This window comes from Strix uralensis, chromosome 1 (genome assembly GCF_047716275.1).
Source record: "Strix uralensis isolate ZFMK-TIS-50842 chromosome 1, bStrUra1, whole genome shotgun sequence".
Classification (NCBI taxonomy): Eukaryota; Metazoa; Chordata; class Aves; order Strigiformes; family Strigidae; genus Strix; species Strix uralensis.
Genome location: NC_133972.1, coordinates 134,648,308 through 134,664,382, shown reverse-complemented (window position 1 = coordinate 134,664,382; position 16,075 = coordinate 134,648,308). Strand labels below are relative to the sequence as shown.

Genomic DNA, 16,075 nt, shown 5'->3' with positions numbered 1-16,075 from the left:
TGTTTTTAAGTCTAATGGATTATTATGTGTTCGAATAATGGTTTTGTGATTCTTTCTAGTCTGAAGATGACTTAGCTGAGAAAATGAGAAGTAATGAGATGCTGCAAAAAGCTATCACCACCTATGATGAGGTGGTTAGTCTGCCAAATGTCCCTTCAGATCTGATAAAACTGAGCTTGAAACGAGAAGCAGACAGGCAGCAGTTTCTTGGTAAGATTTGAGGGTGGTGTAAAAATTATGTAAGCTGTGTGAGCAAGACTTTCAAAAGATTAGTAAGGACTTAAAAGTGCCAATTCCATTGAGTCTTTGGTAGGACTTGTGTTCCTAATCTCTTAAATGCTTATGAAAAATATTTTAAAATTCTTTAAAATATTTATAGGGAACTAGTGTATATAATTGCTTGGATGATATTAGTGCCTGTAGACAACAGCATACTAGGTGCTATGAGAAGCTATGATGGTAGGTGGTAAAAAATTTTTATTGAGACAGAAAGAAGAAAATGTCCTTTTTTACTGAAGCTGAGGGAAATCATGAGGGAATTAATGACATATGCTGAGTAAACGTACCCAGAATAAACTTTCAGTAAACATAGAAAAAAATGGAATTTAGTTTAGGGAAAACATCTGAAAGTTTAGATCTCAAGTCTGTGATGTATGAGAAGTGCTGATTAGAATATGAGGCACAGTCAGCTTTGGTGGAGAAGAGTTCTGTTCCCATGGGTTGAATTTTAATATCCACTTGTTTTGATCTTGCTGTTCCTCAGGAAGACCTAATCTAGGAGGCCAAGGAATGTACTTAATTTTAAGCACATAAAGCATGATTAATTTAATAATGAAAATATAGTAGAACTATTGCTTAACACTAGAAATGCATTTAATGACTTAATCAATTAAGACTAGGTTTATTTTGATATGTTTACCTATTATCTTCGAGCACTTTGACATCTGTGTATGAAAGAGCAGCCAAAGCTTAAATGTTGTTACTGCTACACTGTGAACAGTTCTCCACTAGAGGCTACCATAACACTGCACAATAGGCATTCGCAGTGATTTCCTGAAATATACCTTGTACGGCTACACCCCCGGTGACAACCAAGCAGCTGAATATACTCCCATCTGCACAAGTGGGTTTTTTTCCAAGTTCTGCTTCTTCATCGTTAGTGAAAGTGGAACACCTGGCTCTGACTTACGTTTTCTTAGATGTTATGTAAGCATCTTACTACTGTTACTCATATCTGTAGTTGTAATTCAGTCTTGTTCAATCAAATTAGGTCGCATGAGGGGTTCCCTGCTTACTCTGCAGAAACTAGTTCAGCTCTTTCCCAGTGATACTTCATTCAAGAATGACCTTGGTGTTGGTTACCTCTTGATAGGAGATAACAGCAATGCCAAGAAAGTATACGAAGAGGTGAGTTTCCATTTCAACCAAGGAAAAGTATTATTTGCATTCATATGTTCATTTGAAAGATTGCTTGCTTTTAACTTTTTTAGTTGTTAAACATTTTGCATGTCAGGTTTTGAAGGGTTAATATAGATAAGATTTTTTTTCTAGTGCAGTTCTTAATTATCTTCTAATTTTAATTCGGGTTTCCAGATACTGCCATGCTAAATGTTTTTCCTCAGAGACAGAGAAGTGCAGATATTCTTCATATGCCTAATAATATTTGATTTCTTATACCTTCTGGTAGCTTAGTTTGGAATATATTGACAACAAATATACATGTAATGTATAGTATAAAAAAAAAGTCTTATCTGCAATACATGGGAAGCAGAAGTAAGCCTGTTTCTTTACAGGAACACCATCTCTAACCATGTGATGAAGTAGTTTGGTACTCACACAGCTATTTAACCTTTGGTTTTGCATGATTTTTGCAGGCAGCCTAAATTTGTTTTTTTCTTTCATGACACATGTTGTGTGGATTTATATTCCTATCTTATACTATCTTATACTGTCATTATCAGACTGGGGTGACTTCACCGCCCGGAAGGACCACTCTGCTCCTCTGATCTAGAAACCCTGTTAACATCTGGAAACTCTGACAGATGCAGAGCTTGACATCACTGGTAGAGCACAAGCTGTTAGCACCTGATCAGAGATGATCTTGTTGATGTTGGCACACTTGCTGCAGTGCTTGTTTAGTACAGGTGTGGTATGGTAATTGGCTGGTTAGGTAGCCTGAAGATGAACCAGCATGACTAGTACCACCTCCTGAGAATAAAGGCCCAGTTTTCCATCCCCCACATCTGGGAGTCTGAGGGGATTCTCGTCTCAGGTGGTTTCTCAAAGAGAAGGAGGACGTTCAACCACATGGTTGGAAGCAGGAGCCAAACCCTGATAAAACCTTTTTTTTTTTTTTTTTTTCCTCAAGCTCCTCTGGTAGTCTTGAATGTTGCCAGAATAATGTTTGCTTTGTTACTTTGGCTACTTTGTAGGTCCTTCCATAAAACACTTTTGTTCAGTAATTTTTGGCCTGCTGTCAAAATTTCACAGAGAATTGGAAACATCAGCTTTTAAAGATAGAATATATTAACTGAACCTGCTTCTCAAGCTGCAAGGAACTTGAAAAAAAGCAAAAATGTATTCCTTTTGGGCAAGATTTTCCTTTGTAATTTTTCAGTATTTTGCTGCAGACAATACAGTTGTTAGAATTTCTCAATATCAATAATCACAGGATGTTTTATAAATGGGAGAAGGTTATGAGTTTACAGTATAATTACTTTGATAATGAGTTTGATATACTTCAGAAGAAGTGTATACTGTTCTGATTAAGAACAAATATGCAAAAGAAGAACTGATCTGCTTTTAATATATTGTTTTCCATGCATCCATAGACTTTATCCAGTGTAATCACTCTGTTTTGAGGTTCACTAACCACTGAAATAGATCATAGTGATGTGCTGTCCTTGTAAAAGAGCAACAAATAAATACCTCTTAAAAGGAATCGAATTTATTGTTTTTAAAAATCACATGAGTTTTGTCTATATTCAGGATGAATTCCAACACAGTAATGTAATTTTTTTTCTTTGTTGTAATTAAGGATAAATTTACATGAAGAATTTTAAGAAAGGAAATATAGCCAAAGAAACAGGGAGAAGCTCATGTGTACCTGCTTTTATTCTTGGTTATACTGAAGGCTTCTTACATGATTTTCAGCACATTGCTTAGGGGCCATATGGTCTGCTCTCGAGTGCTTTGCTCAGCTGTTGCAATGCACATTTAAACGTGATTGGCATATGGTTTGGAGCTCCTACCATAGATGCTTAGGTTCTGTGCATAGTCAATATAGAGATGGGCAAACTGTGAAGAGTGGTTCAGGGGACCTCCAGGAGACATCTTCCTCTTCCCATGATGTTTGAAAAACATGGGAAACTTCTGTAATATGAATAAATCCTTCTTCTCTCTAGTGTAGGACAAATTAGTGATTTGATAGAAAAACATAAGAGAGCACAGCCAAGAGCATGAACTCAGTGCTACAAAGTAGATGCCTCCAATATTTATGAATCCTGGATTCCAATTCCCACTGTAAGGATGTTCATATATTTTATTCAGTGCTCTTTAATGCAGAAGACATGGACATCTAGGAAAAGAGCAGAGCTCAGGATGCATCCTTAAGAGAATGTACCCCTTGTTCGACTAAAGGCTCAGCTTTTTGCTGGTTCCTCTTTGGTCCCATTCTTTTTTTTGTGGTTGTCTAGCTTTTTGTGTATGTGGTACTTGTTTCTGCTCCTCGGGCATTTCCCAAGTAGTTGAACAACTCTTCTGTGCAGAAGAGTCTAGACTCCAAATTTCCCATTTCTTGGGCATCTGCTAGATTCTTGCTTCCTCCTGGAACATTTTGATCTTAATTCCATGTTATTAGTCTGTTTTAAGCATGGGCTGAACACATGCAACCAGCTGGACCCTTCACAGGCACTGTCCCCTACATTGGGATTACAGTATGTGCCATTTCAGACCAGACCAACTCTACCTTGCATCATGTCCAAGGAATTGAATAGATGCCCAAGGAATCCTAGTGAAAGAAAACTTTCTGCTTTACATTTAGTTTACTTATTTTCCATTCAATTCTTGTTTTCCATTCCAAATTTGTTATGTCTTTGGAGCTGTTGAAGTGTTATAGTCACATTTTTATTTCAAAAGTCTTAAATACGCTATGTTCCTTCTTTTAGCTACAGAAGTGATGTGTATAAACACTGAACTTCAGATCAAGAGAGTTTGTACTTAACAGCTGTAGTGTGGTATAATCTAACTAACACAAAATACACTTTTCTGGTATGCATTTGCCAGAATTTATGCTGGACCACAGATGGAAAATGGTGTCCAACTGGAGAGGATTTCAGTTTTGCCTCTAACATTGCACTTAGGGACACAGAATCATAATGTTGAAAGTAGTCCTAGTAGAATTCAAAGCTATTTTTATTTTCAAAGAAAACATATTGTTAAAAGTAGTCCTAATAGAATTTAGAGCTATTTTTATTTTCAAAGGTCTACAGATTATGATAAAATACAGTGGAAGAGAACTTTATAAGATCAGTTACTCTGGTAATAGCACTTTTTCTGCCTGCCATGCTGAGGCATGTCTGCATGGCTCAGTGCAGCGTTATACAGACACGCATAAGCCAGCTCTGATTGAGCTATCTCAGGTACCAAAAGCAGAATATCCACATTAACACAGTACTCTGCCCTGGCTAATTAGCCATTGATAGCCCCAGAGGTTAATTTCTATATTCATGATTAATATTTAATGGGCGATGAGCAGTTTAGTAAAACTTATTTCTAAACATAATTAATATTGCATGCAGCAACAGCAACAGAGTAATACAATTTACATTAAATACTTCCAGTGTAATTTCTGCTGATTGTATCTCTTCGCTTCTCTTCAGGGGCTCTGAATGTAGATCATGCCTTAATGCAACTCGGCATAGTTTAAATGAACCGTAATACAGAAAATTCTATTCTGTCTTAATTAATCAGATAGCTTTATCCTATAGTTAAAGGAACTGTAACAAAATTATATGGCTAATAAATATTTCTGTCAGTCATTTATTTCACCCTGCAGGTACAGATTCATGGATCAAAATAATTATACACAGAACTCCGTAGTCAAAATGAGTAAGATGCATAAGGTAGTAACGTATTCTTATAGTAGGGATCAAGCTCGTCCTTACTATGACTTGCCAGGTTCACTTTTTGCTAATAATTTGTCATATTATGGACTTCAGATAGATTGGTAAATTGATTGTTCCTTCATAGTAGCTCTTCTGCAAAAAGGAATAAAATGCTGCTATTTTTAACCCATAACATTTTATATGCACATTGCACTCATTTTAGTTTTGCTTGGATGTAGTTTGTATGTAATAAGGTTTGAGAAAGCAGAGAAATTGGCCCAGAGAACTTGTTATGGTTTTGCTTGTAATTAAATTGATTGAAAAATTAGGTTAGACAGTGACTGGAAAAGGCAGAGGAAAATGGCTATAATGTATGCAGACATTTTATCCATGGCATAAGTTTAGTAGCTTCAAAAATGGCTTTAGGCAAGAGAAATTGCTCATCTGTTGTTTTGTATGTAGCGGCTGTGCTAAGTTCAGTATTCAGCAGGTATCAGCCTCTGCAATTCCGCTGCCAGGCTCTTGTGATGATCCTCACAGACTGAGGATCTGTCCTGATAAGACTGTCCACCCTTATTTAAGGAGAGAGGAGGTATAACAACAAATTAACTTGACCATGTAATTGATACCACATAGAGCTACAAATGATATTGAATATATGCATCATAGAAACGTGGAGTAGAAAGTAGATCAAGACATTCTCTAATTTTCCCCTTGGCTGAGGCAGACCAAATGCACTTAAATTATCTCAGTAATGTTAGGTATATGTTTCAGAACTCAGGCCAGCCAGCTTCACACCTCCTTTCCCTGAAAGACTTCCCCATAAACTGATCCTTTCCTACAGCTGTCCCTGTACTCACAAATCTTTCTCTTGCACAGTCCCCTGAAATATCCATCTCCAGATATTTGCCTATAGGTTTTCCTTTCCTGCAGCATTAAGGCAGGCTATAACTTGGACATTATCTGAATCTTGTTCAGGATACATCATCTTTTAGCTTAATTCAGCATGCTAGGTCTTGGTCAAAGAGACCATCACACAACTGTAGAAGAATTATTTATCCATCACCTTCTGGCATGAAAGCACATCGAATCACTACTGCATTAGACCTTGCATTACCATCTGATAGCTTTCTCTTGGCCAAGCAAGTGTAAGCTCTTCCAGAGAATGCTCTAGTTCACCACAGTGCTGAGAATGCCCTTTGTGTTCCCAGTGTCTGCGCAGTCCCATTCTGTGATGCAGGCTTCATCTTACAGCGTCTTTCTCAATTGTACTCACTGTGCTTTGCAGTGTAATATGTTTTCTCATGCCAAGACTAGTTTGCCACCAGTATAAACCTATCTGATTTTAAACTATTTCAGGTATATTTCTACACTATGTTTCCCATGACTGTTTTGTAGGTTCTTTCAAGAGCAGCTGCTTTCCTTCAGATTAGTCAAACCTGGGATAGGTAACTTAAATGTTAATAAATGGTGTTAATTCTGTAATGTAGCATACTGTAACTCAAGAGAGAGGGTGGAGAAAGGCAGACAACTGAAAAATAAAGCAATTGAGAGATTCTGGTTGGAATAATTTTACTTCTGAGACTTTAAAGTTTGACTTGTAATAGATTTTTCTGGAGAAGCACAAAAATGAATGTGGAAAAGAAAGTACAGCCAAGCCAATAATTTATCTGAGAGTCAGCGATTAAAGAAAATGTCATTGCATCACTAAATAGTAATATGTGCACAGGTTTGTTAATTTGCATAGATCCATACATGAGTATTTAATTTATTTGCTTTCAAACAGGTTCTAAGCCTGGCTCCAAATGATGGCTTTGCCAAAGTACATTATGGCTTCATCTTGAAGGCAGAAAACAAGATAGCAGAGAGCATACCCTATCTAAAGGTATTTTTCTTTTCTCACTTACAGTAAATATTTTACCTGTAAAAAATAAAATTGCAACATATAAAACATGTCAAGGTAGAAGCATACTAATCACAAATCACAGTTTAAGCTATATGTTGGAGTTATATTGCTATATCACTGCCTATGAGCTGGAACAAGCTTGTACATTGAGAGTCATCAATTCTTAAACATTAAGTATTTGTTTTATTGGTGGTTAACTCTAAGTACACAGCTATGAGTCTCAAACTGCTTTGAGTTTGGCAGTATGCTGCAAACTTAAGGTTCTTGAAAAATCCAGAGGGCTTGCATATACTTCTGAGTGTTTGGGAAGAAACACCACAAAATAAAACCTTAATACAGCTTACTGAAATGCTTGTGTATATGTACATAGAGTCAGGGGCAAGTATCCATCTCTGAATACACTTCTGTTTTGGAGGGACTGCGGGGAGAGAACATGGCATTTGGAAAACTGATAACATTTCCCAATGTTTTTTTACTGAAGTATTCATTCAGCCTGAGTTCCAGATGACTATGGTGGTTAGATTTGATAGCCAATATCATAGCCTGTCTCTTGCATAGAATTGGCAGCCTATTTACAGCAATCAAATGAATTATTTTAGAAGTCCTGTTGAAGTTTCTCTTATCCTTTTTCCTTTTCTTTTTTTTTTTTTTTTTCTTCTATTTTTTAGGAAGGACTCGAGTCTGGTGACCCTGGCACAAATGACGGACGCTTTTATTTTCATCTGGGTGATGCCTTGCAGAGAATGGGAGACACAGAGGTACACATTTAACATGTTCTTGCTTTAAAGCTAAACCTCTGATGGACTGCAGAATCCAAAAAAACTTTTAAGCATGGGCTCAGTGTTGAAAACATGAGTAGTCCTATTGCAATAACAATCCACCATATGTGTGTAGAGGTCAAGATAAGCAACAGCAAAAAATCTGCCATTGGTGTGACAAGAGAGTCTCTTAGCATCTGTTGCTTTAGAACTAACCTAAACTTTTAAAGCTTGCATGAGGCAGTTTAAACTGAGGGACCAAACATTCTTCAAAAATGCAATCAAGGTGTTTTTAGAGTCTGTTTTCTGCTCCTGCCACTTACAACAAAGACTTTAACCAGAGTTAAAAAAAAACAAGTACATGTATATCACTGTATGGAAGTTCTCTCATAGCTCTGTTATAACAGTGTTTTGTAAACCTCCCTTCTTCCTCAAAGTGACCTTGAGCACCAATGAGTATGTGATAAAAGACCATAAGAGGACTGAATGTGTGGGCTGAGTGACAGTATTTGTTCAATAATTAAAGTAGCAAACAGATCAGAAAAGCAGAGATTTGTGCAACAAATCTGTTGCATGCCCAACAAAAACAAACATATGCGACTGAAAACCATAAGAGTTTCCAATTCATTAATTTAAAACCAAATTTAATGTAAAAGCTAGATTTAAATGTATGAATTAGCACTATTGCCATGGTAGGGGAGCAAAGGGCTTTTGTTGAAGACTGTTATCAGTAATGAACTTTACTATGGGCGTGTATTTAAAAACAAACAAAAAACAAGCCAAAAAGCCCTACTCAGGTTCCTGGATGGGAAATGTGAAAATAATAAGAATAAAAAAATCATAGTGGAACTGCTTTTTAAAGAGTTATCTAGTAATAGGTCTGAAATATTAATATCTAAAATACTGTAAAGTATGCTGGCCTCTTGAGTATCTTGGCCCAGTTGGTCAGCAGTTCTCCAGGTGGAGTATAGTAGCGCCTATGTTAGTGATCTTTCTTAAGCCTATTTCATCAGGTTGGTTTTCTTTCTTTATAAATCACGGAACTTATATTGCAATACCTTATACATACATTAAAATGTAATAATATCTGTGGGTTTAAGTTAGATTGCCTTCTCTGAAAGTACAATAAAATATTCTTCCAATGAAGTTTCTTGAATTTAAAAGTTCATTTACAAGTGAGAATTAATAGGCCTCATTCTGTACGTAAATACACACACACATACAGAGCGCCGGCTTGCATGCACTCTGTCTCTCTCTCTCTCTGTCCTTCTCTCAACAGAAAACCGAAAAGGAAATCCCTGTATGCTTTTGTGGGATATTCTGGGTTAAATGATTGTAATGGGATGCTCTAGGCTCAATGTTTGACTAAAGATACAACACAGATGTAATTAATGTATATCATCCCAGTCTGCAGGATAATCATGTGTTAATATTTATGGAGTTAATGGTCAAATCTACTGTAGAAAAAGTTTTAATCGATGACAAATGAACTTCTTGGCATAGAGAAGACTTCTAAATTTATCAGTGGAAAGTCCACTGTTAAGCTAAATTTTTCTTACTGACCTTGCTAGACTTGCTGAACTTCAAGATTTAATCAAGGAAACAGATCAATATTTACGGGACATGTGAAATTACTATCACTGAAGGTTTGTTGAAGGTAGATATTCATCTATTAGAGCTAAATTAGGAATTATGAATGTGGTTTTGGTAAGTGTTAGGGAAACAATGTTGAGTATGCCCTTTCCAACTATAATTTGATAAAATGCCAAATTGACTTAAAAAAAAGATAAATTAGAACAGTGGAAGGTATTATAGAACAAAGTGCTGTTTACACAGAATGTATAAACTGAGTGCCTCTCAGACACAAACAATTTCCTGGAAAAGAAGCTATACTGTTGTAGCTGTTCTGAATAGTATAGTGGTCATTACTTAGTCTGTCCACTGCCAAGATCTGCATGTGAAAAGAAGGGTTTCTCATGGAAACTCAGGACTGGAAAGGATGACCGAGGCAACCTAACCCTACTTCATGCTGTCAAAGGCAACCTCATAGGACAATTCTTCTAACAGATAAGGATTAACAGCATTATATATCGTGATTATAGCTGATGGCTCTTAAAGAGCAGCAACATTCATACTCATCAGTCAGTGGCTGAAACAAGTAATTCATCCCCCTTATCATTTGGGCTAACTCCAGACATTGCAAATGAATGCAGGCAGTGACCATGAATGATCTATTGATATCCCACTGCTATTGCAACTTACATCTTGGGGAACATACGTTATAAATCATAATGCTTCCATTTCAGATACTTAACTAAGATAACATCAAAATTTAAATGTATACTCTGTATTACCCAAAGGTAATTCTTTTTTTTTTTTTTTTTACCCATACACAATTTTACAAAGCTTCTCTAGAAAAATAAGATGAAAGCTTACATATGGTCTACTGTTATTCTGTTCATCCACACTGTTTTTCTGTACTTCAGATAAATACTGTAAGGCAACATTCTATTGCAGCCTTTCCTCCCTACTTTAAGAGGGTTATAAAGATCTGAGTGCCACATTTTTTAAAAGCTTGAAGAAAATTTGTAGACTTTCAAAAAATAATCTATGGTTACAATATAGAGACTTATGTAAAAATGTGAAAGCAAAGCCACCCAAAGTAATTTTTTACCTTATATCTGAAATAAAAAATCTCAAAGATGACATCTGAAAAGTTATAGAAATAATCCATTACATGAATTTCCGGTAGCCTTTTGTTTTCATGACTGACTGACTGCTAAGGCTAAGTCTTAGTAAGTCACGCACTATTCTCATGACTGATTTGTACCCAAAAAAATTTTGCTTGTCTTTCTAGTTTACTTGCTTCAAGGTAAACATAAATAATAAGCTGACATGAACTGTTCTCCTAGAGGTGTGTTTATTTGATTGTATGTTTCACATTCCATTAGACCCCATACATGAAATGATTATTCTTTAGCTTAAGAGTTAGTACTGTGGTTTTTGTCTCAATAAGCATTTTGTTTTAGCCTTCATGTCGAATGAGGGCAGATTAATGGACAACTGTCATGCTCAGGAGGTAGAATAGGAGAAGTTACTCTCTTTGAAAAACAAATAACAAATAGTCACACAGGGAAACTACCATACCAGAATACTGCTGTGGACAGTGTTCATCTTGTCCAGATGTCATGGTTTAACCCCAGACAGCAACTAAGCCCCACACAGCTGCTCTCTGACTCCCTGCTGATGGGATGGGGGAGAGAATCAGAAGAGTAAAAGTGAGAAAACTCCTGGGTTGAGATACAGACAGTTAGGTGAAGCAAAAGCCACATGTACAAGCAAAGCAAAACCAGGAATTCATTCACCGCTTCCCATCAGCAGGCAGCTGTTCAGCCATCTCCAGGAAAACAGGGCTCCATCACACTTAACAGTTACTTGGAAAGACAAACACCACTACTTCAAAAATCCTTTCTTTCTTCCTTCTTCCCCCAGCTTTATATGCTGAGCATGACATTGTATGGTCTGGGGTATCCCTTTGGTCAGTTGGGGTCAGCTGTCCCAGCTGTGTGCACCCCCAGCCACCTCACTGGTGCGGTGGGGTGAGAAGCAGAAACTCTCTGTAAGCAGAGACTCTCTGTAAGCACTGCTCAGCAGTGACTAAAACATCCCTGCGTTATCACACTGTTTCCAGAACAAGTCTAAAACAGAGCTCCATACTAGCACTGGGATATTAGCACTGTGAAGTGCTCTGGACTTACCTCCTATCTCCCTACTTAGCTGTCCTGTCATACCCTTTTTTTTTTTTTTTTTGTGCGTGTGGTCTAAAATATTGCAGCCATAGCAGCAATGCTAGACAGGAAGGAGGCAGCTATATATACCCTTCTTTGTGTATGGTTCATCACAGTGCTATTCATGCTGGATCTTGTCTTTCCAAGCATCCCATTTTCTTCCTTTGCAGAACCTTGTTTTGCTGCTATATAGTGGTAAAGCAAGTTCTGGAAAGGGAGAGTAAGACAAACAAAGGTCTGGTATTAGCCTCAGTAGGTTTCTACCATGTGAAATAAAGGGAAGGGTCAATAAAAATTAGTAGCATCAGCTCAGTTCTGGTGTGGCAACAAATATTTGAAGAAATTCAAATGCATATATGTATTAGATAATTATGTAACAATTTAGATCCACAAAGTCAGCACTGTTTTCATCATCACATCATCTCCATTGGCAGCAGAAGGCAGTCATCTATAATACATAAGTAGAGAATTGAAACATAGAGAAGGCAAGGTTGCCAAGATGACAAACAATTGGATATCCCAAGTCCAAGGAGAGCACTGATGTTACTGACCCATATTTGGTGTGAATGGTTGTGAGAAGGTTATCCTATTTTGCTAATGTTGAATTGGACAGCCTTGGCTGACTGATGTATTTTGGGATTATTAGTTGGGATTGTTTGGTTTGGTTTGGTTTGGTTTCTTTTCTTTAAGTGTTCGTTACTACATTACATCAGAAGAATAACCCCAGCATCCAAAGAGACAGTCTGTTACCTTACCAAAAAAGCATGAGTTACTTTTTTTGTGCGTGGGAGCTTGGCTGGTAGGAATTTGATTGTTAACACTGCAATATTTTAGGCGTACAAGTGGTATGAACTTGGATACCAAAGAGGTCACTTTGCATCAGTTTGGCAGCGCTCCCTCTACAATGTCAAGGGACTGAAAGCTCAACCTTGGTGGACAGCAAGGGAAACTGGTTATACAGAACTGGTGAAGGTAAGGCAGTTTGTTTCTGTGTACTTTGATGTTATTTTTTTTAATAATGACTATAAGGTATTAAGCAGAGAAAATTCTAATCTATGAAGTCGGAATCACTGCCTGTGAGTGCCAGACACCAATCTCAGACTGAGCACAAGTTTTAACTAAGATACTATAAAATGAGCTCAGGCATTTTCAAAATTGAGAATGGGAACAGGATGGCTGAAATGATTAATAAATACAAAATCTGCATGGTAGACAACAGTAATGTCTCAAGTGCAAAATGACAGCAAACTTTAGTAATGTCTGGGATACCCATTGTGAATTTGTAATTAGTCAGGAAAGGCTGTGTCCTTCATCCCTTGTGTAATATTTGGCGACTTCTTTAGAAGTTTTTAATTGCATAAGAGAAACAAGTGTAGACTCCCAGTGATGGATTTAGCAAAGATAACAACATAGAATTTAGGTTCTTTAAAGTTTTTTATTTAATGAAAGACAATTAGTCTGGCTATTATTCATAATAATAGTTTTGTTTCAAAAATAGCATAATTTTTATTATTTTATTTTAATTTTAATAATTTTAATTATAATTCCTAAAAAAAAAAAAAAAAAAAAGAAAAGGGGAGAATAACCCTTTTTTTTCCCTGTATGTTTTAATATTATTATGTGGTTTAGCAAAAATATTCTGCGCAAATAATCTAAAAACATAAATGTTTATTTGCAAGAGACAGGTTCCTTCAGAGTGGTTGCTTCCTTATACTTAGTTACATAACATGTTAAAAAACCTACTATGAAAGGATGATTTTATTTTAAAAAAGGAAAGAAACTGAAAAAGGAAGATTACTCCTTGTTATGCTTTTGATGGCAACATAAATAAGGCTGGGAAATTTAGATTAAAGTATGATTCTCCAGTGTAATCTCAGTCACACAAAAAAGGCAATTAGCTTTGTGGACTAGCATTTGGGAATATTTTAAATGTGCATGTATTGAACTCATTCTCAAGGAATGTGTAGGAATAGATACTCCCTGCCATAAAGGAGATGGAGAAGCTGGGAACTTCTTATCATACTTTTGCCCAACAAAAAATAAAGAATATATATTATTTTATTGATGTTTTAGAGCTATCTGCAGTGACGTTTTACAGTCTCTTACATGTAAACCATTCAAATTCCTGAGTCACAGATGGCAATGGTCCCTTCACCCTTGGGATGAATGGCCAGGGCTCCACTTTGAAGGGATTTTTTCAGATGGATTAGACCATATATGGAGGTCTTGATTTGGATCAGCATCCTACATGACTCCTAGAAGAACCATTCAGAAGACCAACAAGGATAGAAATTCACCCTGACCTCCACAGCACAAGTGCCTCTCTGAAATCCACTCATACCTCTTCAATCCAGTCATTTTGTGCTATGTTTTTTAGCTGTTCTGTTAGCAATATGTCATTGAATCTGGTCTAAATTGTGGCTGTTAATTTACTTACATAAGTGTCATAATTTGGGGGTCATAAGATTTACATTCTTCAAGATAATATTCATAGTTGAAAGTATAAACTCAAAATATAAGTGAAATGCATCAGGAAAAATATTTGTATTGTGTTTCCCTTATAACTCAAGTTTTCAAAAAAAGCGGGCTTGATTCTAATAACATACGATGCTGCAAGCAAAATTTGAAGTAATATTCTCTAGAAAGTGGAAAAAAATCATTGAAAACATTGGCTTTATTAATTTCTGAAATACCCAACTTCTGTACATGCTTTAGTTTAAAAAAACATTTTTTTCCCCATTCCACAGAGCAAAAACCAATCAGCAGTTATTTCTTACTGCTTCGTCTCATTAGATTCCTCTTACATCTGTGCAGGATGTGTGGGAAATGCTACCAAATCCCAATGATAGAATTTGACATGGAAAACTGCTGTATGAAGGGCAAAGCACTGGAGGCCCTGACCCTCTCTCCCTGTGTTTCACTACTTGTTGTTAAATGTGAACAAGCTTTTTTCAATATCTTGGTAGCTTAACAGAGCTAACTGAACATTTATTTGTGGCTAACTAAGACAGTGCTAAAGCCAGACTGGCAGCTTGTTTTGGTTCATTCTACTAACTAGCACAGCTGTGGTCAGTAGCATCTTATGGCAGAGACCTGGCTTGATTTTGTTATAAAGAGTCATGTGATTTCTTGGGATTGGAGATGGGGATGTGAATTTTGACAATGCCTTGCTTTTTCCATAGAAAACCTGAAGAAAAAATTGTCTTTTTTTTTTGTATTCCCATTTTAATAAATTCTTTCTGAGGGGCGTTCAGGTCACCTAACTGTAGCCATACAGACACGAGACATATTGTCCATACTAGTGGTCTATTTACAGGTCAAAAAAGAAGTATTTCCAGAGGATGATTAATTTTTACTATGTTAAATAACTATCTAAGGATGGCATGTCTTCCCTTCTGGTGTTAACTTCCCTACTGCTTTACTAAAAAAAGAAGCCTAGACAACTAATTTAGGCCTGATGTTTAACTGCCTGATAGGTAAGATTAAAGACAGCCTCATTCTTTATTTACTTCACTGTTACCTACTTGCCTGGATGTCTTAAGGAAGAGGGATTTTTTTTAGTTTCTAAAAAAACCCCACAAAGTAACACTTAACAGGATGTGTATTATGGTGGTAAATCCTGGTTAGTGCTACTGTGATAAGGGGAAGTGGATCTTTGCAACTCTTTAGCTGTTGCTCATTAATGCTTGTGTATTTTATAGTTTCCTTGAAAGAATAGGAAGGGACACCTGATTTCTTAGGGAAAAGAAGACATAGGTTTAAGTAAGGAAGAGTGTGTCAAGTGATTTATATAGAAATGTTCTGTTAATGTTTCTGATCTACAGTATTTCAGGCCTTTGGATTTGGAGATAGAAACTCCTTCTTTCTTGTTTGAGCTCAGCTAAAAGGAAACCTTACTTTTATCTTTGAAAACCTGTCCTCTTCCTTTGGGGCAATTAGCTTTCCATGAATGGTCTTGCTGACTCATTGCATCATTCTCTGGTACCTTTTGTAGAACCTCAGTATAGGTTCTATTCTGGTGCTCATTTAAAAAAAAAAAAAAAAAAAAAAGGTACAATGCTATTGAACCCTAGAGACTTTTCACCAGTCTGAAACTACTACATAGGTTAATGGCCTAGGTAACTTCTTCCTTTCCTCATGTTTGTCCTGTGACTTTTTGGAAGGACCCCGAGGATGCTTTGCCAACAATGTACTACAGTGAATAGCTATAATGTACTACAGTGATTGATTAAAGTAGATCTTGTATTGTCAGTTTTCTCTGGCTTAGATTTTATTAATTAAAAATTTAAAGTGCAGCAAGAAAAGCGCAGAGAATGAAAGTACTGGAGCAGCACATATCCATAATATTTTCTGGAGAGTGACAGGTAGGACTTTAATGGTTTAGCTAATAATAGCTAAACATTCATATATAATGGAGAAATTAAATTGAAATATGCATTTAAAGTGTGGCTGGATGCTTTAAGGGGAGCCTTGCGTTGAAAAGAGCAGATGATGCATACACATGCTGATGTTCAAGCA

The 16,075-nt window shown here is 36.5% G+C and overlaps 1 protein-coding gene across 9 annotated transcripts in view; it reads left to right on the top strand.

Annotated features, from left to right (window-relative positions):
- Positions 1 to 16,075, top strand: part of ASPH (aspartate beta-hydroxylase) — a 115,598-nt gene that overhangs the window by 80,695 nt on the left and 18,828 nt on the right. For all 9 annotated transcript variants that reach the window (XM_074881922.1, XM_074881914.1, XM_074881947.1 and 6 more), the window contains 5 exons: positions 60 to 210; positions 1,271 to 1,407; positions 6,892 to 6,990; positions 7,680 to 7,769; positions 12,392 to 12,529. In XM_074881922.1, coding sequence (XP_074738023.1) covers positions 60 to 210; positions 1,271 to 1,407; positions 6,892 to 6,990; positions 7,680 to 7,769; positions 12,392 to 12,529 — 615 coding nt within the window. The remainder of the gene's footprint in view (positions 1 to 59; positions 211 to 1,270; positions 1,408 to 6,891; positions 6,991 to 7,679; positions 7,770 to 12,391; positions 12,530 to 16,075) is intronic.